Below are 27,546 nucleotides of genomic sequence, written 5' to 3'. Positions count from 1 at the left end.
GCTGTCCTGTATTTTCTGTTTATTTCCACACTCTAAATCCTTCTATCTAATATTTCCTGCTGCTCACACTCAAGAAAACTCTGGGGAGCTGTGGGGTTGGTGGGTAAACGCCCCGCAAAGGAGAAGGTGAGAATAAGCATATAGGAGATCAGAAAATGTGATGGGAGACTTGCTGTTCTTTGGAGAATTCGCCATCAGTGATATGTGGCTGGACAACCTGTACTGTCCCACAGCTGTCCCCTCCCACAGGTGGCCTCACTCAGCTTAACAGAAGCGGTGACACTGAGGTAACTAGACGACACTCAGCCCAGCAAGGCAGGCGGGGCAACAACAGACAAGTTGTAGGCCGATGGATTCCAGATTCCCGGCCATCACCAGGGAGAGGTTTCCAAGGCGTCCTCTCACAGACATACTGGAAAATGTTCCACTTTTCTGGAGTCAGTCTTTCCTTCTCACCAAGGGGATGAGTGAAATTCACTTGGAACAGGCTGCAGGACAGTTGTCCACTCTTCCTTCCACAATTTGAGTTTATCTTAGAAATCCAAATATAGGTCAGAAGAAGTCACATCATAGGTGGACAGTGACCAGCCACTCAGCAGAAACATCTTGGGCTTTGCTTGTAGAGTGTTGTGAAGAGTACTTTAATAAATACAGTTACTCCCGATTTACCTATGCTACCCCCGCCCCTGGCATGGCTAAGATGTTCTAGAATACACTTGGGTATCATTCCACGGTCATGGACCCGAAGCTTCCAGAGCACTGGCTGGGCAGGGCAGGGGCTGTGTAGTCAGTCTTGGGTGGCTGCTGTTGACGTACCAGAGAGTCCTTCCAGGTAGTGGAGCCTCAGTCACTACAGGCAAAGGTGGCTTTTCTCAGCTGCCCTGTGACAACTGGGTTTCACATTTCCTGAAACTAGATCTGTGGAAGGAGTCCCTGAAATTAAGGAGAGAGAGAGAGAGATCACAGAAGAAGAATTAATTGGCCTTTTAAAGAGTTGGGTGGGGAAATTATGAACCAGAAAGACATTGGTCCTGGTGAATTTTGTAAATAAAGAGGAACCGAGACCCATTTACACTGTACACACACACACACACACACACACACTCTCTCTCTCTCTCTCTCTCTCTCTCTCTCTCTCTCTCTCTCTCTCTCTCCACACACACACAACTACACTGTGTAGCCTTGGGAATGCACTGGCCCCAGGCCAATATCAAGGGGCTGGGAGAGGTCAGGGGAAAGGTTGGCTGGCTGGAGGCCTGACTCCCGGCCCTTAATCCACCGTGGGGTCTCGGCTTTCTGCCAGGAGCAGGTGAGCAAGCTAGATCTGTGGCACCCCCGTGACCTCTGATGCCCAGGAAGAGGAAGCCCTGGCCCCTTCTTACCTCTTTTGACTGTCGATTCTGAAGATGGGCTTGTAGAGCTCTGGGATTTTCCGCTCGATCATGGGCCTGAGGCTGTCCCTCAGCTTGTTGTAGTTCTTCTTGAGCTCCTGCTGGTACTCCCGCTGCTCTGCTGTGATGAGCCGCCTGTTCTTCTCCACCGCCTCGCCACACCTGAGGTGGAGAAAGGAGCTTGTATGTCCTCGGGGTCTGAATTTTAGTGACTTGGAGAACAACAACAGTGTGTCGGCTTCTTGAGGACCTCTGCTATGGTCTGCATCTAAAATGTTTCCTCAAGGCCTGGTGCTCAAGCACTGGTTATCAGCTGACAGGCTCTGGGGATGTGATCGGATCATGGGGCTTTGGAGCTGGCTCATCCATGGAGGAGTCTATCTATAGCGTCATACTCGGATAGGCAATTGGGAGAAATAGGAGGTAGCACCTCAATGAAGGGGGTTGGCCCTTGAAGGAATGAATTGGGAGTATGTCTTCTCTGTAGCCTCTTCACCCCTTTTTTCTTGGCTTCCTGGCTACTGTGAGATGAACAGCCTCTTCCAAAACATCCCCCCCATCCCGCCATGATGTTCTGCCTTTTGGAAGGTCAAATAGATCCAGTTGACCACAGACTGAAACCCCAGAAACTGTGAACTAAATAAATCTTTATTTCTGGAAGGGTTTTTTTTTTTGTCACTGTGATGTGAAGTTTATAACCACAACCTGTAATATGTTTGTGTGTGTGAGTGTGTGTGTGAGTGTGTGTGTGTGTGTGTGTGTGTGTGTGTGTGTGTGTTATATGTAAACACGTGTGATGTGCACATGCCTGTGCTAGCACTTAGAGGTCAAAGGAGGGTATTGGGTAGCCTCCTCCATCACCATCCGCCTCATCCTTTTGAGGCAAGGTCTCTTCCTGAACCTGAGGCTTATGAATTTTCCTTGGCAGCACAGTAAACCATGGAGATGCCAATCCTCCAGTCTCCCCTCATTCTCTCACTGCTGGGGTTACAGGAAGGTGTGGGACCACGCCCTGCTTGTTACATGGGTGCTGGGGTCTGAACTCGGGTCCTTGTGTTTGTGCAGCAAGTGCTCTTACCCCCTGAGCCATCACTGCAGCTCCACTAAGAGTGTTTTCAGACTTTGTAGCCCACCAGATCTCCCACAGGGCTTCCAAAAAGCAGACTGCGGCTGGGTCTTTAATCCTAGCCTTTACAAGACAGAGACAGGTGTATCTCTGTGAGTTCAAGGCCGGCCTGGCCTACAAAGGGAGTTTAGGACGGCCAGGGCTGTTACACAGAGAAACCCAACCCAAACCAAACCAAACCAAAAAGCAGACTGTTAGGCCCTGCTTCAGATGTGTGAGTCGGAACTGCTGGGTTCTGCCTAAGCCCTGGGCATTCAGCTCAGGGCCTTGAAGAAAGCTACCTTACTTGGACAAAGAAGCTCAGAAAGATGCTGGCCAATATAAAGTTGTTATCAATGCAAGGCCTTTAATGGGAAAGCTGTCTTGTGAAATTGAAATCTGAGGCTTGTACCACACACATACTGCCTCTCCAAGGCATTGAAAGAACTACCCCGTTCATTTAAACCCTGAGGCATCAGAAACCTATACAAAGTTGTACCAGACACACACTTTCTTAGGGCGCACGGCCACCCACACAAGGAGTGATTCCCACCTAAGATGAGCTCATGAGAAGAACTACAAGCCAAAAGGTAGATGCAAAAAATGAGGAAACTGCCATGAAAGGAGAGAAAAGCCATGGTGCACACCTTCAATCCTAGCTCTTGGGAGGCAGAGGCAGGTGCAGCTCCATGAGCTGGAAGGCAGCCAGGTCTACACAGCGAGACCCCGTCTAAAAAAGGAGAAGGAATTAGAGCTAACAGAGCAAAGTAAGATAAACAAAACAAGAGGAAAAGTAGCAAGAAGACCCAGGATCAAAACAATTAATAACAGCAACAGAGAGTAGGAAAGTGAAAAGACCAAAAGTCCTAGAAGAGAATTAGGAAGAACTTCTAGAAATGGAGTCACAGAGATAGAACACCCTCAGCAGACAGGTTAAGCCAGACACACTGGAGAACCAATGACAGTGGCTGATAACTGCCCAGAGCTGAAAACAACAGATTCCAGCGCACCACTGTGGCGGAACTGCAGAGTGTCAACACAAAGAAAAATCCTCAGCCTATGGTTACCTGACTTTTGGACCGGATGAGTACAGCACAACCGTTCTAACTCAGTCTCAGCCCCAGCGATCCTCCCACCCAGAACTCGGGTCTAGAGCGTGGATGGGGACAGAGATCGTGTCCAAGGGGCGGGACGGGGTGAGCTGGAAGAGCAGAGAATCTCACTGCACCAACATTGAGTCTTCTTGTTGCTCATTACAGGTGAAATGAGGAAGGGCAAAGAGGTGTGTGTGTGTGTGTGTGTGTGTGTGTGTGTGTGTGTGTGTGTGAGAGAGAGAGAGAGAGAGAGAGAGAGAGAGAGAGAGAGAGAGAACATGAGTGCCCAAAGAGGCCAGAGGTGTTGAATCTCCCTTGAGCTGGAGTTGCAGGCAGTTGTGAGCCACCTAATGTGGGTGCTGGGAACCAAACTCAGGTTCCTTGAAAAAGAACAGACACATACTTAACTACTGAACCATCTTTCTAGCTCCCTAAATCACTTAGTATTTATAACTTTTTAAAATTTATTTTTATTTTATGTGTGTGAGTGTTTTGCCTTCATGGGCCCATGGAGGTCAGAAGAGGTCATCAGATCCCCTGGGACTGGATTTAAGGATGGTGGTAAGCTACACATGGGTGCTGGGAACTGAACCTAGGTCCTCTGCAAAAGCAACAAGTGCCATCTCTCCAGCCCCAATATTTACACTTTTAAATTTGTGTTTGTATGTGTGATGTATATGCACAGGTGTGTGTAGGTGCATGTGTAGAAGCCAGGGGAAGACATCAGGATTTTTCTTGAGACAGGGTTTCTTACTAAACCTGGAACTAGGAAACCACAGCCACCCTCCTGTCTCTGCCCCATTCCCATGCTGCGGTCCCAGGTGCATGCACGGCGACATCTGGCTTTTTATGTGGGTACTAGGGATTTGAACTCCAATCCCTCAGAAAAGCCTCATGCTTGCACAATTTGTGCTCTTACCACTGAGCTATCTTCCCAGCCCCAAGACCTTGCAGGAATGAGAACAATCAGTGAGAAAATACGGAAAATACTGTAGTGTTTGTTTATGATGGTCTAGTGAGTTGGGGAGAAGAGGAGACAAGTGTGGCATTTGTCCGTCTGGGTTTCTGAACGTTTCTGGCATTTCCTCTTAGGAAGAGACTGAGAGAGCAGACTTTCTCCTCAATGGCAACCATCTGAAGAGCTCCAGGAGGCCGGGAGTATTGATTACTGAATGACAGGCTGCCAGACTTTCTGATTGCGTCTGATCAGCTACAGCTGAGTCAGAAGCCACTGCCCTGGGGCAGGAGAAGCAGCTGCAGACTTGGCCAGGGCCGAGTCTACAGAGCTGTCCTGTGGGAAGGGTGGCTTGGGGTCACTGTGGAGCTCTGGGTTATCTACCAGCCTCCAGGGAAGCTGAGGAGATAGAGCTCACTGAAACACAGGCCCAACAGGGGGCCACACCTGACTTCCAGTGACATCACCTCTGCCACCTGGAAGCAGAGGACACACCAGTGCAAAGTATGTGACACTGTTGTTAAGTTCTCAAAGAGCAGCGACTTCCTCATTGGGGTTGGAAAAGCAAGGAACTGGGAGAGGGAAGCTTCATCCACTGCTTGTGTTGAGGGTAACTGATCTATCCTAACAGCCATTTTAAATGTACAGTTTGACAGGCCACTGCAGTTAGGTCAGAAACACAGCAGAGGCCAGCAGGGTTGTTTGACTATGGCCTTCCTGCCTGGGACTTCACCTCTCCAGAGGGTGCTGGATGAGGTGGTAAGTTGGCACTGACAGCTCTTTCAGAATGGTTCTTGGAGCACATTTTGGTTTTTTGAAAGCAGGAAGGCAAAAGAATTGCGTGACAAGGATGACAGGGATGGCCCGAGAAGTTAAGGTGAGGGTCCTGGGGGAGAAGTATGAATAGGAGGCAAGCAAGCCGCTGCACCAGCTTCTGTCCAAAGGCTGCCGCTCTCAATGCAGTAGCACAAGGGCTCATCAGAAATGCAGAATCTGGAGCCAGGCATGGTAACCCATACCTGAATTCCAGTACTTGGAAGGTTGAGACATGGGGGTTGCAAGTGAGAGATCAACTTAGGGCTATAGGGGGAGACCCTGCCAAAACAACCACCATCACCACCACTACAACAACAAAAAAACAAAACCAAAACCAAAAGCCAAAAAACACCAAGGAAACAAAACCCCAAACCAACCAACCAACCAACCAACCAACCAACCAAACAAACAAACAAACAAACAACAAACAAAAGCCAGAGTCTTGGGCCCTATTCCAGGCTTAGTGAACCATAATCTGCATCTGATAGGTGCTACCCTGGTGTGCAAACAGAGAGAGGTGTGGGAAGTCCCGGAACATCCTTAAGCCTGCACAGCAGGCCAGAATCAGTCAGGATGGTGGGCCGACAGCCTGGTTTCCCAGGACATTGCTACTAGAAGGTTTTGCTATGCTTCCTAGACTGGTCTTGAGCTCACTATGTCCATCAGGGCTGACCACAAACTCACAGCTATTCTCCTGCCTCAGCTTCCTGAGAATAGCATTTTAAAAGGACTTTGAATAAGAATTATGGGTTAATTTAAGTGTAAAAGCTAGTTAGTAATAAGCTTGAGCTACCAGCTGAGGGTTTATAAGTAATATTAAGCCCCTGAGTGGTTATTTGGGAACTGCTGAGTGGGAGAGAACCCTCTTTTTACATATGGAAACCCAACAGTAATAGATGCAATCTATTGTATATTCCTATTTCCAAGCATCTGTGCTTCATTGCAGGAAGAAGTGTTCTCTAGACACAGCAAAGCTGGGCATTTCTCCAGAAAGCTTATGATAAAGGCAGTATCTCTAATTTCACCCAATAGCAGCCTTATAGTAGGTTTTCACTAAATTTGGCAAACTAACTTTCAGCTTCCTTTCTCCTCACCTGCCCTGCAAGAATATTCCTATACTCAGACAGGGCACCAAAGTTCTGGATGTAAAGGCAACTGCTACCTATGCTTCTCTCTTTTAAGTGAAGTGGCATCATGCCCTTCTTCGTCATTCTCTTAGGCCACTGGGGACCAGAGGTACATATCTGCATTACAGGGGTCACACGGCCCTGCTGAAATGGCCATCTTCTGTTGTGGCTGAACCAGCTGCCCTTGGAGCCAGTGGCGCAGAAGTCAGTAGCACAGATGAGGCTGGCCTCGCACGTGGAAGTGGCTTCTTTGCAAAGGCCCAGTTTTAGAGCCTTCCCTTTGTCTATCCAACTGAGGCAACATCTAGTTTTAGGCTTCTAAGTCACTGTACAATTTGCAGAACCACATTGTTAATGTGGTTAATAATACTATTATATGCAAATAGGAATACTGTTAATGCAAACAGCTTTGACTTAATTGTGCCAGCACCACCACAGACAGAATAGAGATGGCCAAGATCTGGAAGATCTTCTGCGACTCAGCTCTTCTGCTGCCAAGTAGCAGCCATCAGTAAATTCATCTCCCATCTCCAAAGCTCACATGCCTCATGTGTAAAGTGAAGAAGCTGACTTCTGTCTTACAACATGACTGTGGGGCACGGTGCAACAGCAGCTGTGAAGCACTCTGCACACGAAGAGCTAGTTTCTTAGTGGTAGTACAAGCACGATTGCTCTACTGCCCTGGTCCTCGAGCTTCAGTGTGTGTGTGTGTATGTGTGTGTGTGCGCGCACGCACGCACACATCTGACAGGGTTCTTAAACCGGAGTCTGTTTTGTAGTGGTGGGGATGGCATCCTCGGCCTCATGCATGTTGGGCAAACACTCCATTGCTGGGCAGTGGCCCACGCTGCCACGCCCCCAGTGTCCACCTCCTCCTTTCTTACCGCATTATGAACTCCTTGAAGCATAACCTCAGCTTGTTGTGATGTCGATAGAGCTTTGGGTCAGCTGGAATTTCAGCCAAGAACACTTGGGCCACCTCCAGCGGTCCCTGGTGGAGGAAGTGAAACACGATATAGATATTGAAATGAAAATTAAATTACTTGGGAGAGAGAGAATGCTGGGAGGGCCCCTTAGTTTGAACATTTAATTTTGTAGCTTGTTTCATGTAAACAGAAAGCCTAGGGAGGTCATGAATTTCTCAGGAAATTGATTGCTGAGGAGGACTCAGAGTTTTTAGGAGAATACTGACTAGTGTAAGTGCATATTCTCAAGCAAATACTAACCCTACAGCTTTCCCTTCAGACCACAAGGTAATGCCTGCAGCAAATGCTAAGTACTGTGGGGGGCTCCTCTAATGCAAGGACTGCCTCTGTCTGTTCAATCCCATTTACTTATCTGGTAGCCCCAGTGGGAGAAACCATTTTGTGTAAGCCCCGGTTTGAGCCAGAGAAATGCATAGGCCATCTGTGGTCTATGGTGGGGAGAGCAAATACCTCCTGTGTTCTTCATAGGATTGGTACTCACAAGAGCAGAAACGTCCTAATTTTTTTCTAATCTTGGATATACAATAGTCTTTCTCCTATCTGACACCTCTGATCCCTTTATGTTGAGTGCACTTAGAACTTCTACAGGGGACCCTCAAATGGAGAAGGTGCTGGCTGGGAAGGACAATGGTTGGTGAGTTGTTGAGTGTGGTGGTGTGAAGAACCAATATCAGGGAGCCCACTAGACAAAAGGCACTAACTATGCTGTCTCTCCATCTTAGACAGGCTTAGTTGCTTGCTTAACTCAGGTTGGCTCAAGAACACAGTCCTGGGTCAGTCCTGGTTGGCAAGGCTCTTGCTATGCTGGGTATACCTGGTAGCTAGGGAAGAAGACAGATGCTCTGGGCCTTTTCTTCGCCATATACACATTCTTAGATTAGTCCCAAGCCCTGCACATAGCTCTACCTATCCTGAACACAAATCAGCTCTCTTCAACAGGACTCCAGTTCTTGGTCACACTGCTAGGTCTAGTCCCAAATTAGAGACTCTGAGAAAATGGCATTCCTTAAATACAGTCCACTCCTGTCTAGAATTTCTTTGGGAAGACGGCATGTGGACTGATCATCAAGTTCTAAGAAGGATGTAGACCTCATGAACAAAAGATGAGCCTGGCTGAGCCGCCATTAGGGAACCCTGCTTACCTGGTTTACAGTGGCTCCCACAGAGCCTTGCAGTACCATCTGCAGCATCTTCGCATCTGGGGGCTCCTGGTGAGTGGCCACTGCTAACTGCAGGGTCTTCTTCTTCATATCTTCAATGGCAACTTCAATGGGAGTCAACACGAACTGAACAGAAGACAACAGTATAGTGAGGTCATGGGCTCCCCCAGTCCCTGGCAAACCTGGAACACTGGCAGGGAGACCACCTGGATTTGGAGAAGCAGCTAAGGAAGGACTTCCCAGGCCCTTTGGAGTCATCTAAACAGGTCGCATTAGAGAGATGGGCTTGCCATTTCTTGAGTCCCTACATGTTCAGTATCGTAAATGTCTCTCTCCTTTAAACAACCTCCTGTTCTTCCCACTCTACAGCAGAGGGGGGATTTACAAGATCAAGTAAGTAACGCAAAGTGTATTAAGTGGTAAGGTACAAGTCTGATCGCAATTCTGCCTCTCTTCAAAGGCCATGTTTTTTCTATATGGTTGGGTTTCCTTTTCTATTATTGAACAAGTTACAAGGGGAAGCTCAGCAGCCAAGATTTTCTTTCCCATCACCACGTAAGGTTTTGGCATCACCTGTGCCCTTTCCAACTCACCCTGGTGGTGACACCTGGTGAAGAACATTGTCTTCAGGACCCATCTAGTTACTAAGTTCTGCTGGTATGGGGTAGGGGCCTTCCTGAACGTGATGGTTCAAATCCTGTCTCCCCCAAACCCACATGCTAAAGTCCTAACCTCCAGGAGCTCAGACGGTGACCTTATTTGTACGTAATAAAGTTAAAGTGTGTTTAATAGGGTGGACCTAATTCGTATAATTGGCATTCTCAGGAGATGAGGACACAAGTGTGTATAGAGGACAAATGATGTGAGTGACCCTGGGGGAAGATGTCCTTTGACAAGCCCAGCAGACAGGCCTGGGACAGATTCTCCCTCAGCCCTCACAAGGAACCAATCAGCCAACCCTTTGAACTTCCCTGCCTCTGGAACTGTCGAGACAATATATTTCTGTTGTTTAAGTCATCCAGTCCATGGCACTTTGTTACCCAGCCCAAGCAATGGAAAGCACAGAGTAGTTCTAGGGAACTGCATATGGCTACAGGGACACTTATAGACAGTGTGTCTCTGTGTCGTGTCTAGAATATCTTACTGTTCAAAAGTCCAAAGCAGAGAGAACCACACTAGATACCTACAAAACCTCCTTTCTATTGACAGCCTCCAGGGCAGGCTCCTCCACCCTCAGTGAACATGCCTCCCTGAGGAAGCTACGTCACTCAATGGTGGTCTAGATGGCTGCTCTCCAGCCAGTTCAGCTCCTTGCTCACTGACTTGATTAGGCCTGTTACACTTGTTATTTTAATGAATAACACGTAAACTGATGAACTAAGGGTGTGGAAAGAAAGAGTTGTTTCTATGAAGATCAAGCGGAATGCTTGGGCAAGATGTCATGAAAGTGAGTGGCTATAAAAATTCCTGTCATATTAGGTATACACAAGACGACTTTAAAAGGCTTTGGGCTAGGCTCTCATCAAGATCCAGAAGCTATCTGCTCACACATCAGGTAACAAGGATTTGTAAGACTTCATTCTGCATCATGGAAAACAAACTGAAAACTGGGTGTGGTTTATACAACAGACAATGCTGTTGTGACCAGTCAAGCCACTAATTAGAGAAGGCTGCAGTCCTATATAAAGAGATGGGTTGCGAATTAGCATGTAGAGATTTAAAGGAAAAATGGAATGTTTGGGATGGATTCTATTAAAATGGGTTAAATCTTCCAAAATACATAAGGCCTTTCTTGCCAACATTTGTATTAAGAAATTGGAGCCAAATACTTGGTGCATAGCCACAGGAAGAATCTGGAGCCGGAAGTCAGGCTGATATGCCTGCCTCATCTGTGCCCTTCCCACATAGAACACCAGCTCAGGGGGGCAGCTTATTTGTGGTTCCCTCTCCAGTAACTAAGACTACAACAATGCCTGAAATACCTACAGCCTTTAGGTACATACTTTTTTTTTTTTCCCAACAGAAGGCTGGGGTGAAGTGTGCAGCGTCTACCTAGCAAGCACAAGGCCCTGAATTTAGTACCTAACACTGCACAAAATACTTAAAATTTAAGTACAGTCACTCATCTCTCCATGGCAAGCTGGTTATGGGAACCACTCCCCAACCACACTGAAATTTTAGGGTGCTCAGGGTATGGAACATGAAGCATACCCATAGCATCACGTACTGGGGGCCTGGTTTCCCATGGAAACCTCTTACATAACCAGTGGGTGAATCTCTTGATGAACTGATGACAGGAGGTATGATATGAAGTATAGAGGACAGGCTTGGCTGGGTGATGTAGGGGGAGCAACACTTGAGGGCTGTTATTTTTCCTTGACCCCTTCCTGTAAGCCTCACTGTCTGCTTCTTGGTCACTGTGGTATGTACTGAGTGGCTCCCTATGCCTTCTTCACCATGAGGTATGAGACTTTGAACACTGAGCTACAGGAAATCTTCCCTAAGTTGTTTCCATCAGGCATTTGGTCTCAGCAGTGAGAAACACCACAATGGAGTGGCAAACCCTTCACATCCAATGGGCTGCAAAGGCCGTGGAGCCAGTTGCTTTACCATATTCTTTAAGGGGAAAATGACAAGGATAAAAATTCATACAAATTCTTTACAGGGGCAAACTTTCCCTTCAAAATGCTAATTCATGGTTGGCTGACTCCATGGCTACAAAACCTGAGAATATGAAGGGGCAACTGTATAGACATCTTACATGAGTTTATAATTAAAAATGGAAAGTGATGACACTATAATTAAATACGTAACTATGCTATAGTTATGCTATAACATATAAATATATAAAAATATACATAAATATATAATTTATTAATATTAACTAACATAAATATATACTATAAATAGATTTACATTATTATATATATTTATATATGTCTTATATGTAATATATAAAATAACAATACATAAAATATTTAAATATTTTTGTGTAAATATTACATATTATATGTAAAATATAAAAATATGCTATATTAAAGAGTTAATATTTAATATGAAGTATTGTTTTGAAAGGTGTGACTAACTGAATGGGCCCCATGAGAGTGAGAGAGTAGCTTTCAAGGGTGTCTTTGCACATGCTAGAAAAGTGACCTACCACTGAACTGCACATCCAGCCCTTGGCTTATTCAGACAAGCTCTTGCTACATAGTGTAGGTTGCTTTAGACTTGCTGTACAACCCAGAATGCTATCTAACTCAAGTTGCTCTTGCCTCAGCCTCTGGTGTGTTGGGATTATAGGCATGCTCTCCCAGGCTTGGTACATCTTTGTTGGATCTCACTACATAGTCCTGGTTGGCTTGTAACTTGTTATGTAGATAAGGCTGGCCTTGAACTCACAGCAATCCATTTGCCCATCTCCTCTGTACTGGGATTGCGGGTCTTTTTCCTTTCTTTTTTTTTCTTCAAGGTTCCCTTCAGTCTCATGAGGTAGAGCTGGTGTGTGGGTCTCAGAGATCACCCAGGCCCACTCCTTCAGAGGTGGCCACTCCCCTCAGGGTGCATTACCTCCTCCTTCTGGATGACTTGGATCCTGGTCTTGATGTAGGGGAAGGCATGCATGGTGGTGAGCACAGTGTTCCTGCGATGTTGCTCATGCAGCTCTCCCCGGGGCCGTCCCTCCAGAGTGAAGGGGGTGGTGTACATGAACCTCCGAAGGTTGAAATTCTTCTCGAAGTAGGTCACCCTGTCTTTCATCTCATACTCATCAAAGTAAGGCTCCACAAAAGTGATCTGTATGTAGGCCTGGAGGAAGAGGTGAGGAGAAGGGAGAGATGAGCCATTCAGTCAAGGAGAGGTATGGCGCCTTGGAAGGGCATTCTGGGACAGAGCACAATGCTCCTTTCCAATTGGAAAACTACCAGTGCTGAATGCCTCAGGCCAGAACTCAGAATCTGCCCTTCTCTTCTCTTCTCCACCCCAGGCAAAGAAAGGCTCTTGAGACTATGGAAGGGAGTGTGCTTCAGGGAAGAGTGAGGTCTACCTGCTTCCTCCTCTAGCACAGCAAAGGCATCCATCTGCTGTTCCAGGGAGGCAAACCTTCCTTACTGAGTTGCCATGATGAAGGCCTGCTAATCAGGTAGTGCAAATGCTTCCCCTGAGAAAATGCATAGTACCATGCGTTTGCTAGGATGGAGCAGCTGGAATGTTCAAATGAGCACCAGGGAGTGCAAGATGCATGCCTACTCTACTGGTCAAAGCTCTTTATGCAGCTAAATGACACTCCACAAGAACCCCACTCCATGTGTGTACACAAGTGTTTGTGTGGGGCTTTTCTTGGATCGGATATATTTAGTGCTGTCTTGAATCAGAGCAGCTGTGACCACCCACATGCAGGAAGAGGGTGGGCTCCTGAAGCCCCTTCCCTCCCTATGTCCACTCCCTTCTGTCTGCCACGCTCCTCCTCAGAGATGAAGCTGCAAACAGCCGCCCAGAGGAGGAGTTTCTCTGGTGGAGTAGCTGTCCATAGATTACATAGAGGATTTCCTAGTGGTGCAGCTGACTATGAGAGCCCACGTTCCTCTAAATAACACCAGTAAACTCATTGCCAAGTTAGACCTGAACAGAACCCTTTCTTTGATCTGTTGGTGCCCTCACTCTAAGAGGTGATCAGAAATAGACTCCTCAGGAGAGTCACATGACATCAAGAAAATGAAAAGTGAGGGCTGGAGAGATGGCTCAGAGGTTAAGAGCACTGGCTGTTCTTCCAGAGGTCCTGAGTTCAATTCCCAGCACCCACATGGTGGCTCACAACCATCTAAAATGAGATCTGGTGCCCTCCTCTGACAAAAGCATACATGCAGACAGATCACTGTGTATGTAATAAATAAATTAAAAAAAAAAAACCAGAAAATGAAAAGTAATAGCCCGAATCAGAGCAACACTGTTCATAACAAACAACTAGGAACTGCCCAAATGTCCCTCTAGTGGAGATCCCAGCAAAGTGTATTCGTCAACATGGTGACTACTACTCAGCACGAAAAGGAAGGAACTAGTCCAACACGGTGAGTCTTAAGTGTGGTATGCTGAGGAAAAGAAGTCAGCCCCACAGGGCTGCGTGTTCCCATGTGTCCATGCTCCAGAGGGGAAAATCTATACAGACCTGGGACTCTAGCTTGGTGACCACTAAGGGCTGAAAGTAGAGTGTGGTGACAGAAGAGCCGGGGAAACATTTCAGAGTGACAGGATGGTTTTCTACCTTGACTGTCAAGGTAGTGGTTATGTGTGTGTCAAAATGCACTCAACTGCATACCAGTGGATTACACACACACACACACCCCACAGTGGAAAAGAGTGCTTGATAATGACTAAGAGTTCTTTAAAAACATGAGGAAGAATGGAAATGAGCAATGAATGCAGGCTGAGACAGCCTTCCAGAGAGGAGGAAGGGTGGGTTAGTGACCTCACACTGTAAATCATGCTTTAGAATAATGAAATCTGGGTGGGACTCTGGCTTAGGACTCTCATTCCAAGCTCACAACCTACCCTGGGAATTTTAAAAGAGGGGAAAGGCCCTGACATTGGGATGGTCACTTGGGCTGTGCTCAGATTACTGTGGGCACACAGCCAGTCCTATCTTCCAAGGACTCCAAACATTCCTGTTCAATGCTTATCATAATGATTGCTTTCAGGCCTCAGCTGGGGAATGTCTTTCAAATGAGTGAGTGTTTCAACAAATGGAGAAAAACTTGTAGTTGGCCAATTCCTCCCTATTGGTATCATCTTTTTTGCAATCCTGAAGACAGAACTCAGGGACCCGCATGGAGAGGGTGCAGAAACCGCCCTTCCTCCTGACCTTGCACTCTGTGTATCCTTTACAGTATAACTGCAATCAGAATATGGTACCGTTTTGAGTCCTTGCGCTTATCCTGGTGAATTCTCTAGCCCAAGGGTGTCATGAGAACTCCGAAACTTGTAGCCAGAGAGAAGTATGGGTGGTGTGAGATGTATGGGAGCTGCACTTGAAGCTCATGTTTGAAACACAGGCAGTCCTGAACTGGTGAAGTCCCATGTTACATGTGAGCTGTCAGTATCGGAATCACACAGCACTGTCAGCTTAGAGGTGGGATGGGCAACATCTTGGTGTGGAATGAAGTCTACACCCCTTGATCCTTCCTCCAATACTGTACCAATCCCACTCATGGCTAAGGGATGCCTGAAACCTAAAGAATGATGCCACTAAACACTGTCAGTCAGAAGCTGCTGGAGCTTTTAGACAACATGCACAACCTACGTGTATGTGTCTGTGTATGCCACAATTGTGCGTGCACCCTTGGAGGCCAGAAGAGGGAGCTGGATGCCACGAGGCTGGAGTCACAGACTGTTGGGAGCCTCCTATTGTGGGTGCAGGGGACCAGTCTTAAGTCCTTCGGAAAAACTGCTGAACCATCTCTCCAGACCCCAGAAGTTGGAATTTTAAAACACATTTTAAGTTGAAAGTTTAAACATTTTATAGAAAGGCACTAATGAGCCACAGTGATTAAGAAGAATGTGGGTTGGGTATCAGACCTCATGGTGGAGCAGTGGCTCCATTAACACCATCTTAGAAAGTTGTTCAACTTTTCCAAGCCTCCATTTCCTTACTTATAAAATAAAACAGCCAAGCCTATTCCTAAGGGCTCCTGGAGGATGACAGGAAATGATTTAAACATACAGCTGGTGTTTAATAAATAATAGCTCTTAGCATTCAGGCATCTGTACTGGCCTGCCCTCAGGGTCCCGACAGGATATATCCTTAGCTGCAGCCACTAAGGGCACCCCCTGTGTGCATTCACTGCCTTTCCTTATAAAAGGTGTGCCTTGTATACCTCCTGTCTCTTTCTCTTTCTCTGCTCCTGTCCCCAGGGACTGCCCCCTTCTCTGTACCTTCTCTCCCCTCCCCTCATAAACCTGCTGTATGGTGTGACTTCTTCCCGCCATTCCTAAATACAATAGGGCCTATTATAATTTTTGTTTTTGAATAGGCTTTTTTTTGGGGGGGTGGTTCTGAGACAGGGTTCTTGGTATAGTCCTGGCAGTCCTAGAACTCACTCTATAGACCAGGCTGGCCTTGAACTCACAGAGATCTGCCTCCCTCTGTTTCTTGAGTGCTGGATTTAAAGACATGCACCTCAACACTGACCAGCTGTTTAAAAAGTTATTCATTTTACATCCTGAGCACAGTCTACGTATGTTTTTTTAAAAGACCTGATCAATCAGTAATTAAACCCTGGAGTGGGGGGAACGCTTGTTTGCTGGCTGGTATGATGGTGCATGCCCTGCAAATCCTATCACTAGGGAGGTTGAGGCAGTAGAACATCAAATTCAAGGCCAGCTTGAACTGCATAGCAAAATCCTGTCTCAAAAAACCTAAATGGGCTGAGGAGATGGTTCAGTGGGTAAAATGCTTGCTGTATAAGCATAAGAACATGTGTTCAGGTCCCCAGCACCCACATAAGAAGCCAAGTGCAGCCAGGTGGTGGTGGTACATGCCTTTAATCTCAGCACTCGATATAAAACAAAGGATGACTAGACTGCTACTCACAACTCCAGGGAGGCCACCTGGAAAAGAGGACCCTAAGAAAGACACAGGGATCGCCAAATGACAGAGAAATGGATGAGATCTACATGAGCAAACTGGATGTGAGGGGGGTTAATGAAGGGCAAGGGTCAAGGGAAAGAGAGCTTAGGGGAGCAGGAGATCCCAGCTGGATCAAGAACAGAGAGGGAGAACAAGGAAAAAGAGACCATGATAAATGAAGACCCCACAGGAATAGGAAGAAGCAAAGTGCTAGAGAGGTCCCCAGAAATCCACAAAGATATTTCCACAATAGACTACTGGCAATGGTTGAGAGAAAGCCCAAACTGACCTACTCTGGTGATCGGATGGCCAAACACCCTAACTGTGGTGGTAGAACTCTCATCCAATGACTGATGGAAGTGGATGCTGAGATCCTCAGCCAGGCCCCAGGTGGAGCTCCAGGAGTCCAATTGGTGAGAAAGAGGAGGGATTATATGTGTGAGAATTGTTGAGACCATGATTGGAAAAAGCACAGGGACAAATAGCCAAACTAGTGGAAACACATGAACTATGAATCAATAGCTGAGGAGCCCCCAACTGGATCAGGACCTCTGGATAAGTGAGACAGTTGATTAACTTGAACTATTTGGGAGGCCCCCAGGCAGTGGGACTAGGACCTGTCCTTAGTGTATGAGCTGGCTGTTTGGAACCTGGGGCCTATGCTGGGACACTTTGCTCAGCCTGGGTGAAGGGAGGAGGGGATTGGACCTGCCTTGATTGAATCTTCCAGGCTGAGCTGAATCCCCAGGGGAGTCCTTGCCCTGGAGGAGATGGGAATGAAGGGTGGGCTGGGGAAAGCAGGGGGGGGGGGGGGCGCCCTGAAGGAGGGAGGACAGGGGAATCTGTGGCTCATATGTAAAATTAAATTAAATTATAAAATAAAAATGAAAGTTTATAAAAAAAAGAAAAGAAACTCTGGCTCTAAAAAACAAACGAACAAAGAAAACAACAAAAACAAAAACAACAAAACAAAACAAAAAAAGCCAAGTGTGAGCCAGGCATGGTGATACATGCCTTTAATCCCGGTGCTCAGGAGGCAGAGGCAGGTGGATCTCTGTGAGTTTGAGGCCAGCCTGGTCTACTGAGCGAGTTCCAGGACAGCCAGGGCTACACAGAGAAACCCTGTCTTGAAAAACAAAATGAAACAAAAAGGCCAAGTGGGGCACTGCATTGCGCATGTGTATCCTCAGTGCTGGGGGTAGGGGAAGGGGTAGAGATGGGTAGATCCTGGGTAGAACTCCAGGTAGAACAAATAAGGTGGTACATGATAGAGGAAGTCACTTGATGCTAACCTCTAGCTTCCACATGTGGGCATGTATGGGAGAGTGTACCCCCATACACACGAGCATGTACCCACTCACACACCCTAAAACAAAACAAAACAAAACAAAACAAAACAAAACAAAACAAAACAAAACATGGTTGCATTTGAAGGACTGGGAGAGTCTGGACACAAAAGGTCATTTCGTGTTTTCAGGGTAGAGTCTGGTGGTTGTTTTTTAGTATATTTTCTCCATACCTTGTTAGGATCCAACTTGGTTTTATCCACAGGAGCAGAGTCTTTTATCACTTCCACAAACTCTGCACCAAAACATTGGCCATAAAATCCCTAGGGAAGAGAGGCCAAGAGTATATAAATTCATTTGGAAAGCATGCAACTCTTTGGAACCAGTACAAGGCAGAATTTGTTGATTATTGATGGTCCCTCTGAGCTAAGAAGCAAACTTAAGCACTTCCTGAGACAGAAATGAAAGTATAAGATGTTCAGCACACTCAAGTACCCAAGCCTCCCCACAATACAGATGCATGGTCTCAAATTCAGCCAATGTCATCATATTTCTGGAGGCAGCTCCATGGGTAGGGCACGATTTACTTCTTGCATTTTGTACCCTGGACATTCCCACAATGTGGTAAGCCAAGTATGAAAGGAGACGAGATACATGCTTCTAATTTTAAGCAGAGGACACAATATTAGGGAGTTAGAGCCTGGACCAATGGCTAGTTTTCCTTGTCATGAGGTGAATGACTTTGGGCAACCACCCAACCTGACTAGGCAGGCCACAGCTTCTCAGAGTTGACTCCTCTCGCCTTATTTGGCAGTACAAGGAACGATTGGGCAACACAAAGTTTTTAAGCTTTACAGTCATAAGAGGAGACAGTCAAAGTAACAGCATGGCAGCCTATGCAGGGAATCTCTGGCTAAACGTCAGCTCTTCACAGGATTCTGGTCTCTCAGCCCGAGAAGGCTCTTCCTTGTTCCTCTCAATTTCTGCTTCTGTTTTCCTGACTTTTCTCTCTGCTGTTTCTTTTTGCTCTGTCCTTTGTGAACCTACAAATGTTTTCTGTTTCACAGAGTAGCTGCCAGGTTGGAGCTGAGGCTGGCCATAGCTACTTTCCAATTGCTTTGTGTCTGAGTGGAATGTGTTCTTTAGGGACACTTAAGGACAGCCTCACCACTGAGGGGGGAAGGGAATGACTCTGGAATTTGGTCAGAATGCTTCCAAATCAAGATGAAAACCTTCATATCAAAAGCACCATGACCAATGCCTGTTGGTACATATTGGTAATATGTGGGAGGTGCTGTAAGTAAGCATGGACGCTGACGAATTTTATACAGTCTTGAAAATCACTATCCAAGATTTAAATTTTAAACTTTGTAAAACAAACATAGGATTCAAGAGAAAAATGTCCAAGTCTTGTGGTGCTCACAATCTTGCCTACTACCTTCATACTACAAATGCAATGTAGAAAATTTATATAGAGGTTGAAAATGAGCACATTAAAAAAAATGATACATCCTACCTTGTTTTGGGGAATGTACAAGGTCAAGGATACAGCAGTGCTTTCTCACCTCTAGCCTATGTGAGATCTCAGGAAGCTTTGTAATTGCCGGCTCCTTGTACACAAATTCCTGCTCATCCAAATCCCCAAATCTGGATCCATAGAAACCAACTCGGAAGTAAGTTCCAAACATCCTCTTGTGGTCCTGTTACAGAGGAAGGGGAAGCTCTCTTTAGCTGTGTGAACTGGTGAACTACTTAGCTAAAAGGATTGGTTGTTATTAGGCTGCAAACATTTTATTCTCACAGCTGACATTAAGGGGAACCCCTCTGTTTAGCAGATTTAATATTTACATAATAAACCCCAGAAATGATTACAAAAGAAATCCCATGAAAAACTCCTGGGGCTTCATTGAACTGAATTTTTAAAATTTTCACATTTTCTAGCTATAAAGCAACTCAACCTGTCACATATTCCCAGACCTTCCTTGTTTGATTCAGAGTTATAGCATTGATGAGTTCAAGGGACATCTTTAGCCAGGAAGATGGTGGAGCATCTCTACAGCAGGGTCACTTGACACCAGCTAACAGAACCTACAGGCCAGGCTCATCCCCAGCTACCTTGTTGATGATGTTGTCAAAGGCTTTCTGCAGTTTGTCATGAGTAGAGGTCAGTTTCCGGAAATCTCTATGTGCTTCCAGGATGGGGATGACCAGCTTGTAGACTTCATTAACTGTCTCATACAAGCCTCCCTGGGAAAGAGGAGATTATTTAATGCACTGGAAATTTAAGAAGAAGAACCAGAGTTAAGTACACAAACAGCATGCAGGAGAGCGTCACGGTGCTTTACAGAATCCACAGCTGTCTGGGCATCTTTGGAGACCAGGCACCTTGCTAAGTAGTCCTGTATGGTGATGCTAGCCAGGGAGGTGGCTTTCCACAAACTGAAGACAGGGGAGAAGATGGCACAGGTAATAAGGGGCTCAGAGAGGTGGGCTTGTGGCTTTTGAGCGTAACAGAGGCCCTCCTCTAACCAGATGCAGGACCTCAAGGGAGCTAATGGGGTTCTAACCAATTGATTTTCTAGGATTTCAGGAAACTAAAGGATGTGTGTGTGTGTGTGTGTGTGTGTGTGTGTGTGTGTGTGTGTGAGTGAGAGAGAGAGAGAGAGAGAGAGAGAGAGAGAGAATATGAGCAAAGTACAATGATATGTATATGGGAAAATGTAATAAAAAAAAAAAGCTAGTTTTGGGGCTGGAGAGATGGCTCAGAGGTTGAGAGCACTGAATCCTCTTCCAGAGGTCCTGAGTTCAATTCCCAGCACCCACATGGTGTCTCATAACCATCTGCAATGAGATCTGGCACCCTCTTCTGTATACATATTAAATAAATAAATCTTTTTTTAAAAAAAAGCTAGTTTTGTACAATCACTGAAAATTATTTTAAAAACTATTTTCTGGTTTCTAAAATAGAAAACAAAGATAGGAAAATAAAGATAGTAAACACAATAATTCAAATACACAGAAAGTATAAGGAGGAAGTTTGGAGGCGAAGAGTAGAAACTAAAAAATAATACAGACAGGAAAACAGAATGGGGTCGGCTAAATGAAGTATTCAATTCTGGGGAGAGAGGGCAATGATTAAACTGGAAATCTATGAGTAGCGTTCCACCCCCACCTGAACTGCAGTCAGGTTTTTATGCTTTTTCTCTTATTAGGAATCAGATCTAGATTGGCCTACTGAGGGATTGCTCTCTGGCTTCTGCTGTCCTGTCTCTCTGGGCTGCCTCAGTCTGGACAGGTCTTGCAGACCAGTTGAGTGTCAGAGGGAAGATGTCATGAATCCCTGCCTGCTCCTCAGAGGCTCCTCCCCTATCTTCTTCTGTGAGGGAAAATGAAGGAGTAAGACTATGCCTCATCCCTGATTGTGTAACCCTGGGCAAGCCGTTTCACCTCTCTGTGGCTTAGCTGCCACCCTATTAAATGGAAATAACACTGTGAAACTGCTCCTGGCCAGTGAGCATGCAGTGGGAATAAGAGTCTCTGTCCACGGTGAAATCTCCTCCCTCGGAGAGCTGATGCAATCTGTGGACATCAAAGTCATGGCTCGTCCAGCCAGGCCCAGCCCTGTCGTGCATGCCCGGGTGAATGTGAGGAAGGCCACTGACCGTGCTGAAGAGCTCTGCAGCCTGCTCCAGGAGGCCCACCAGGCCACTCTCGGTGAAGTAGCGCCCAGAGCACACTCCATCCTCATCAGGTGACAAGGTGTCATCAGAGACTGCAGACTCCTCAAGCACATTGGAAGAAATACTCTGTAAGAGAACCCAGCATGAGCCCAGGGAACAGGGGTCCTGACAAATAAGGGCCCACAAACCCACACAGACTGTAGGATAAAGAAGCCAGCTCTATACCCTTCACTGGGCGACGATCACGGCAAGGCCGCACTTCCATCCACATGAGCTTCTGGTGGCCATTCATTCTGAAAGGTCACACTCAACAAACTTGTCATCAGACTCCACAATTTTTAACCATGAAGGAATTTCTAGAAAGCATACTTTCCTTATTGTAACAACAGTTTAGCTGAAACAACCTTACTGTGAGTGAGATAACTCTAAGGGGCATATAAGGAAGGCATGGGGTTTTAAGAGCCCAAGGCCAGAGAGTGGGTAATGGAGTTCCATTTTGCCAGCTCATGAACCTTTGACTTTCGGGAGTTCTGCCAAAGTGTGCTGCTACTGCTTGTCTTGACTCTGAGATAAAATAATCATATTATTACATATGAAAGTAATGAACGAGGACATCTTCCATCTTTTTTTTAATTTTTTATTTTTATTTTGTAGACAGGGGTTCCCTGTGTAGCCCTGGTTGTCCTGGAACTCACTGTGTACACTAGGCTGGCCTCAAACTCACAGAGATCCTTCTTTCTCTGCCTCCTGAGTGCTAGGATTAAAGGCATGTGCCATCACTGTCCTGCCAGAAGCTTGTATGTAGTTCAGGAAATGTTGCACGCCTCACATACATTTTGCTGCCATGTGTTCTTCCTTTATATAAACTATAAACATTGGAGCCTCTTGCCAGGGAATGCAAGGTCTGTGGGTGGGCTGGCTGAAATGAGAAACCCAGGGCACAAAACTCGAGGAAGCACTCGTGTTCAGGGTCAGGGAATTGCCGATTTGGGACTTGCTGGATTTGGAGAGTGAGTTTCTTTTTACATTTTGTATTGTAGCTACCCCTGTTTGTCTCATCCGAGCTCTGATCCTGGCAGTGACTTTACCGTTTCTGATAGGCCAAGAGCCATTCTTGGCTTACAGCTATGGAATAAGGAGACTGGTGCAGAGGAGAAATGAGAAACCTCCATTGTTCAGGAACTGCACACAGCGCACAGGTCACCCCTTCCTCCTGCTGTGTGCGTAGCAGGCATAACTCAACGATGACAACACTCTTCCCCCTCAGCAGTCGGATATACTTCAAAACTCTCAGCACAATGCTCCAGTTAGCCACTACCAATTGCTCAGATGCACTGTTTGAAATAGATGCTGACTGCCTTCTGACTTGGCTATCAGAATCACCTTTAGGACTCCTTAAAGAGAGGCGGTCGTCATAGCCTATCCCTTCATCCCTTCACAGTTATACTGGACTGTGGTTTTGCAAACACAGAGGTTTTTGGAAGTCCTTTCTTTCTTCCAAATCTGGATTATGATGATGAGCTGCTAACAGAAGGGACAAGACATTCAGCTGAGAGAATTTAGTCACTTAGGACACGGGCACTAGTGCAACTGTGTGTGATTTTCCTGCGTGTAGAGAAGGAGGTATGAGCTAGGCAGCTCAACAGCTGTAAGTCACGGGGGACAATATTCTGGGCAGACATCCCCGGCTTCAGAGCGAGGGAGGTCGAAATAACAGCAGCATCTGAGAACACGTCCACATCTGCGTTTGTGAGAGCAGTATTGCTTGCACTCCAGGGATAGAATTCCAATGATCTCAGTGGCGTGGACCTCAGTGACTTCCAAGTTATTTCCCCTGAACACTCTCTCCACTCGACAAGCCTTTCCCAAAGGTTTGATTTTATTGGAGTACAGCACGATTAAAAACCAGAGCACACAAAGGACATGAAAGAGGTCAGCAGGAGAGCCAGACGTGGTGGCATATGCCTAGAAGGCCAGCGCTTGTGAGGTAGAGGGGTCTCTGTGAATTCAAGGCCAGTGAGAATCTGTCAAAGAAAGAGAGAGGGTGAGGAAGGAGGGGGGGAGGGAGACAGGGAGGAAGGAGGAGGGAGGGAGAGGAGAAGGAGAACAAGCAGTTGTAGGGAATACCTGCTGCTAACACTATCTGAACTCCTTTCTTCTTCTGTCACATAAAGTATCCTCATTTTCTTCTCTCTTTTGTTTTGTTGTTTTTTTGAGACAGGATTTCTTTGTATAACAGCCCTGGCTGTCCTGGAACTTCCTTTACAGAGATCCGCCTGCCTCTGCCTCCTGAGTGCTAGAATTAAAGGCGTGTGCCATCACTACCCAGCCTTCATTTTCTTTTAGAAAAAACACGGGTAATGTTCAGTATGACCTTTGACCCTGGCACAGATAGTCAGACCATCTTACTATTTTGACCATTATGATTGGTTCAGGGATAAACACATGACCTGGTCAAAAGCGATAAGATGCACTAAGACTTTCTTTGCAACTTTCAGGAAGGAGGGATTCTCTTTTCTCCTGGTCTTGCATCTTGATCTAGCATCATCAGTGTGGAATTTGGCCTCTGAAGAATGATGCCCACACCACAGAAGATCAGGACAAGAGGTGGTGACAACCCCTAAGTCACATGAGTTTGGGTCCCAAGATCTAGACTGGCAAGTACTACTGAGGACTAATATTCCCGTACAGGCTGATGAATTCTATTTCACGCTAGATCACTGTGGGCTTGTTTCCACTCACTTTCAAGCACTCATTTCCAAACTGACTTCGTAGGAGTCTTTTGAGAGAGATAAGAATTCTCCCACAGGCATCAGCATGGCCTGGGGTCTGTTCTGTATCCAAGTCCATCGGGTTCTTCATGTTCTGTACATTAAGCTCTCACATCACAGTGCCTTCCACCTTCCTCCTCACGTCTCTGCTCTTTCCCTGACCTCAGTCTGGGCCACACGACACATACTCACAGCATCTTGTGTCCTTTAGACTATTTATCATTACATGTTACAGAATAAGGAACAGGACAGTTAGTTATATGAAGTCTCTGGCTAGAATATAAAGTCCAGGTGGACAGGATAAATGTGCAATGAATATTCCATAAAAGACGGAATGGATAGCCTGGCCTGGTGACACATGCCTTTAATCCCATAATTCTAGTGGTATGGGGCAGGCAGATTAGCAAACACCAGGCTAGCCAGGACTACATCATGAGACCTTGTATAACAACAACAACAATACTATAAAAACAATAACAACAACAACAAAACCAAAATAAGCAAACAAAGAAGGCATGTATAACAATATATGAAAAGTAATCTGCATACTCCCATGAAAGGATAATGTAGACTTCCCCAGGGGTTCTGGAATAACAATTTTATCTCCCCTTGGAACATATCAGAAAAAGAAAGTCAACTAAATTCTAAGTAAAATAAGGATAAAATAAAGCTTATTAAACATAAAAGTAAAAACAAAAATTCAATTAATTTTAAGCATTAAATATCAGATTAAAAGGGAGCAACTGGGAAAAGGCATAGGAAACAGCTTAGTAGATGAGTTGAGAAAGGGATGACCCCGCTCAATAGAAAGGGACAGGTCTAGGCATCTTGCAGGAGCCCGAAGGAAGGCTGTAACATCAAGGTGATGAGTAAGTGGACAAAATGAACTGCTTAAAAGAAGCAGACACACTTAAAACATTTTTAAAAACTTGCTTATTCACTTTTATGTGTGAGAATTTAACTGGTTTTATAATAAACATTTTTGAATTGAGACTAAAATTATCTGTCAAGAATGAAATCCCAGTGTAAATATTCTTCTTACTGAGGACTGTAAAAGAGGAGGCAGCCATGACCTGAGGCCTGAGCTAAAACCCAGCTTGCAGATGAAGAGGCCTCCAGAAATCAGAAGCTCTGGGCTCCACCAGCAACAGTTGCGGGGTCTTCTTCTCTAAGCCTGGGAAAGCTACTTAGGACAGTCTTTTCTTTCTCCTTTACAAGGCACCTCAAAACTATGTTGAAGAACAATAGCGAAGACAAAGTCTTTCACATATCTAGCCACAGTGGAAGTTCCAATTGGAACCATACAAACACTTGTCTCCAACTTCAGTCTGGCTGGAGATGGTCCATGACTGCAGTCTGGTGTCTGTATACTGCAGCGACGGTCATCTCTACAGACTGTATCTCATTAAAAGAAACTTCTCATGACACTCTTTCCGTTGGGGACTTTTCTACCCTCTAAGTAGCATATTAACAATGGTCCAAGTGGCCACTGGGAAGCCCCATCTGAGCTTTTTTTGTGTGTGTGTGGAGCTGAGGATCGAACCCTGGGCCTTGCGCTTGCTAGGCAATCGCTCTACCACAGTCCCATCTGAGCTTTTAAGTCTGGCCCATTTTGCCCTTGTTGGTTGTGGATAACTTTCGGGTTACCCTCAGAAAGCATCTGTTCAGCTGTTTCTTTCCCCTCTCAGGTCAATCTGATTCTTAATTTTGGACAAGAGTAGAATCCCAGAGTTGGGGAAAAGGATTGAGGGATTGTGGCATGAGAGAATCATTACACCAGAGTTCCCTCCTTGCCAGTACATGAGCCAAATAAAATGTTTCAGAAGGAATTTAAATGGTCTTAAAAAGAATTGCTGTCTTGTTTCTTACATCTGTGAAATGGAAATCGACCTGCTTCACAGGTTTATGGGGATGGCCAAGTGTCTAAAATGTCTGTGCATATCTCCCAAAGCTCTTGTTGCCTCTAAGTATCATTACTGTGATAAATGTGTTCTAAAAGATGGTGAAGTCATTAGAGGAGGCGGTTATAACATTTCAACACAGTGGGTTTTCAACCGTGGCAACCCAGACAACACTGATGGTGGAAGCATCGTTGGTTTTTCCCTCTGGTGACTGTGGAAGTACTCCCTGGGGAAGCCGCCCCTCCCCAGGTTGGACACTGACCTAACAAAAGCTGTCCCACCTGAAAGCTGACGCTGCCCACGGGCAGGTAGCTGTGGTCCTCCAGCATGCTCAGGTACTCGGCCACCAAGGCGGCTGCGTGCACCAGGCACATGGCAGCCTCCGTGAAGCATTTCTTCTTGGTGTGCTTCTCTGCCATGTTCTGGAGCCAGGTCAGCCGCAGGTCAGGAGATGCTTGGTAGCTCTTGGCAATTCTGAAGACAGAGGGAGAAAGCTTTGTGGGCAGCTGTTCTGTGGCGCCATCTTACAGGGAAGGCACTTGGATTTTTATAAGCTTTATTTCCCCCTAACACTTTTGTTTACAATTTCAGAAAATAAGAGAAAAGATTAAACATTTCCTCCAACTCTAGGTGACTAGGGCATGCTGGATGCCAAGACAGAACAGTTAGTAGAAGTCTTATGAGGAAAAAACAACTCTGATAAAACATCCTTTTTCATGGAGCTCAGGCAATTTTCTTCCTTGTCTTTCAAAGTTGTAACAGAGGATAAAGTACTATCCTTTGTGATGGACAGAGCTATTTACCTTTGTAAGCAATTTCTCCCCAAACTACTGGATTTACTGTACAGTAAAGTGTGGCTTCTAAACTGTCTCTTGTTTATGAATACAATTGCAACAGAGGCATGTGGGAAACAATTCCTGTTGCAGCCAATAATTCTATTCTCTCTTCCTAGACAGACGATAGTCTTTAAAATAAACATTGTGTTTTAAGTTAGGGCAATATTTCTGGGAATTTATGAATCAACCAACTCTAGTTTTCCATTAGTGTTTATATATTTTTTGATGTTACCCTCCCCAACTGTTTTACCCAGGTTACCTAAGGTAATGACATTAGAAAATGCCCTACTGGGGACTGAGAGATGGCTCAGTGGTCAAGAGCACTGACAGTTCTTCTAGAGGATGTTGGGTCTGATTTCCCAACACCCACATGGTAGCTCATAACCATCTATAATTCCAGCCCCAGGGGACTTGATGCTGTCTTCTGGCCTCCATGGCCACCAGGCACACACATGGTACACAGACAAAACATCCATATAAATTAAAAAAATTTTAATGATAGAAGAAAAAGATGGAACTCCACTGAGACAAATATTCAGACTTGCAAACAATGCCCTTCTTTTCTGCCTTCCTTCTTCCCTCCCTCCATCCCTCCTTCTCTCCCTTTCTCCCTCCCTTCTAAACACGTGTGCCACCATGCCCAGCAACAATGTCCTTTCTATCTGCTCATGAGAGTTTACCTGTACATGAGGTCCATGAGCATCTCGGGGTCCTCCTGGAATTCCCTCATTTTCACTGTGTCGTATAAAATGCTGTTCAGATTGCAAAGAAGTTCCTCCACCTAAAAATAAACAAGTGCAAGCAGTTCATGAAGTGCAGG

At 45.8% G+C, this 27,546-nt stretch overlaps 1 protein-coding gene across 1 annotated transcript in view; it reads right to left on the bottom strand.

Annotated features, from left to right (window-relative positions):
- Positions 1-73: 73 nt before the first annotated feature.
- Positions 74-27,546, bottom strand: part of Dock8 (dedicator of cytokinesis 8) — a 207,046-nt gene continuing 179,573 nt past the window's right edge. The window contains exons 38-48 of the mRNA XM_036209142.1: positions 27,407-27,507; positions 26,172-26,364; positions 21,201-21,344; positions 19,654-19,785; positions 19,104-19,238; positions 17,772-17,861; positions 12,202-12,438; positions 8,617-8,760; positions 7,373-7,479; positions 1,383-1,553; positions 74-933 (exon numbers count right to left, since the gene is read on the bottom strand). Of these exons, the coding sequence (XP_036065035.1) occupies positions 873-933; positions 1,383-1,553; positions 7,373-7,479; positions 8,617-8,760; positions 12,202-12,438; positions 17,772-17,861; positions 19,104-19,238; positions 19,654-19,785; positions 21,201-21,344; positions 26,172-26,364; positions 27,407-27,507 (1,515 nt within the window). The 3' untranslated portion in view covers positions 74-872. The remainder of the gene's footprint in view (positions 934-1,382; positions 1,554-7,372; positions 7,480-8,616; positions 8,761-12,201; positions 12,439-17,771; positions 17,862-19,103; positions 19,239-19,653; positions 19,786-21,200; positions 21,345-26,171; positions 26,365-27,406; positions 27,508-27,546) is intronic.

Source organism: Onychomys torridus, chromosome 1, assembly GCF_903995425.1.
Source record: "Onychomys torridus chromosome 1, mOncTor1.1, whole genome shotgun sequence".
Taxonomy (NCBI): Eukaryota; Metazoa; Chordata; class Mammalia; order Rodentia; family Cricetidae; genus Onychomys; species Onychomys torridus.
This window is presented reverse-complemented; position numbering and strand designations above follow the sequence as displayed.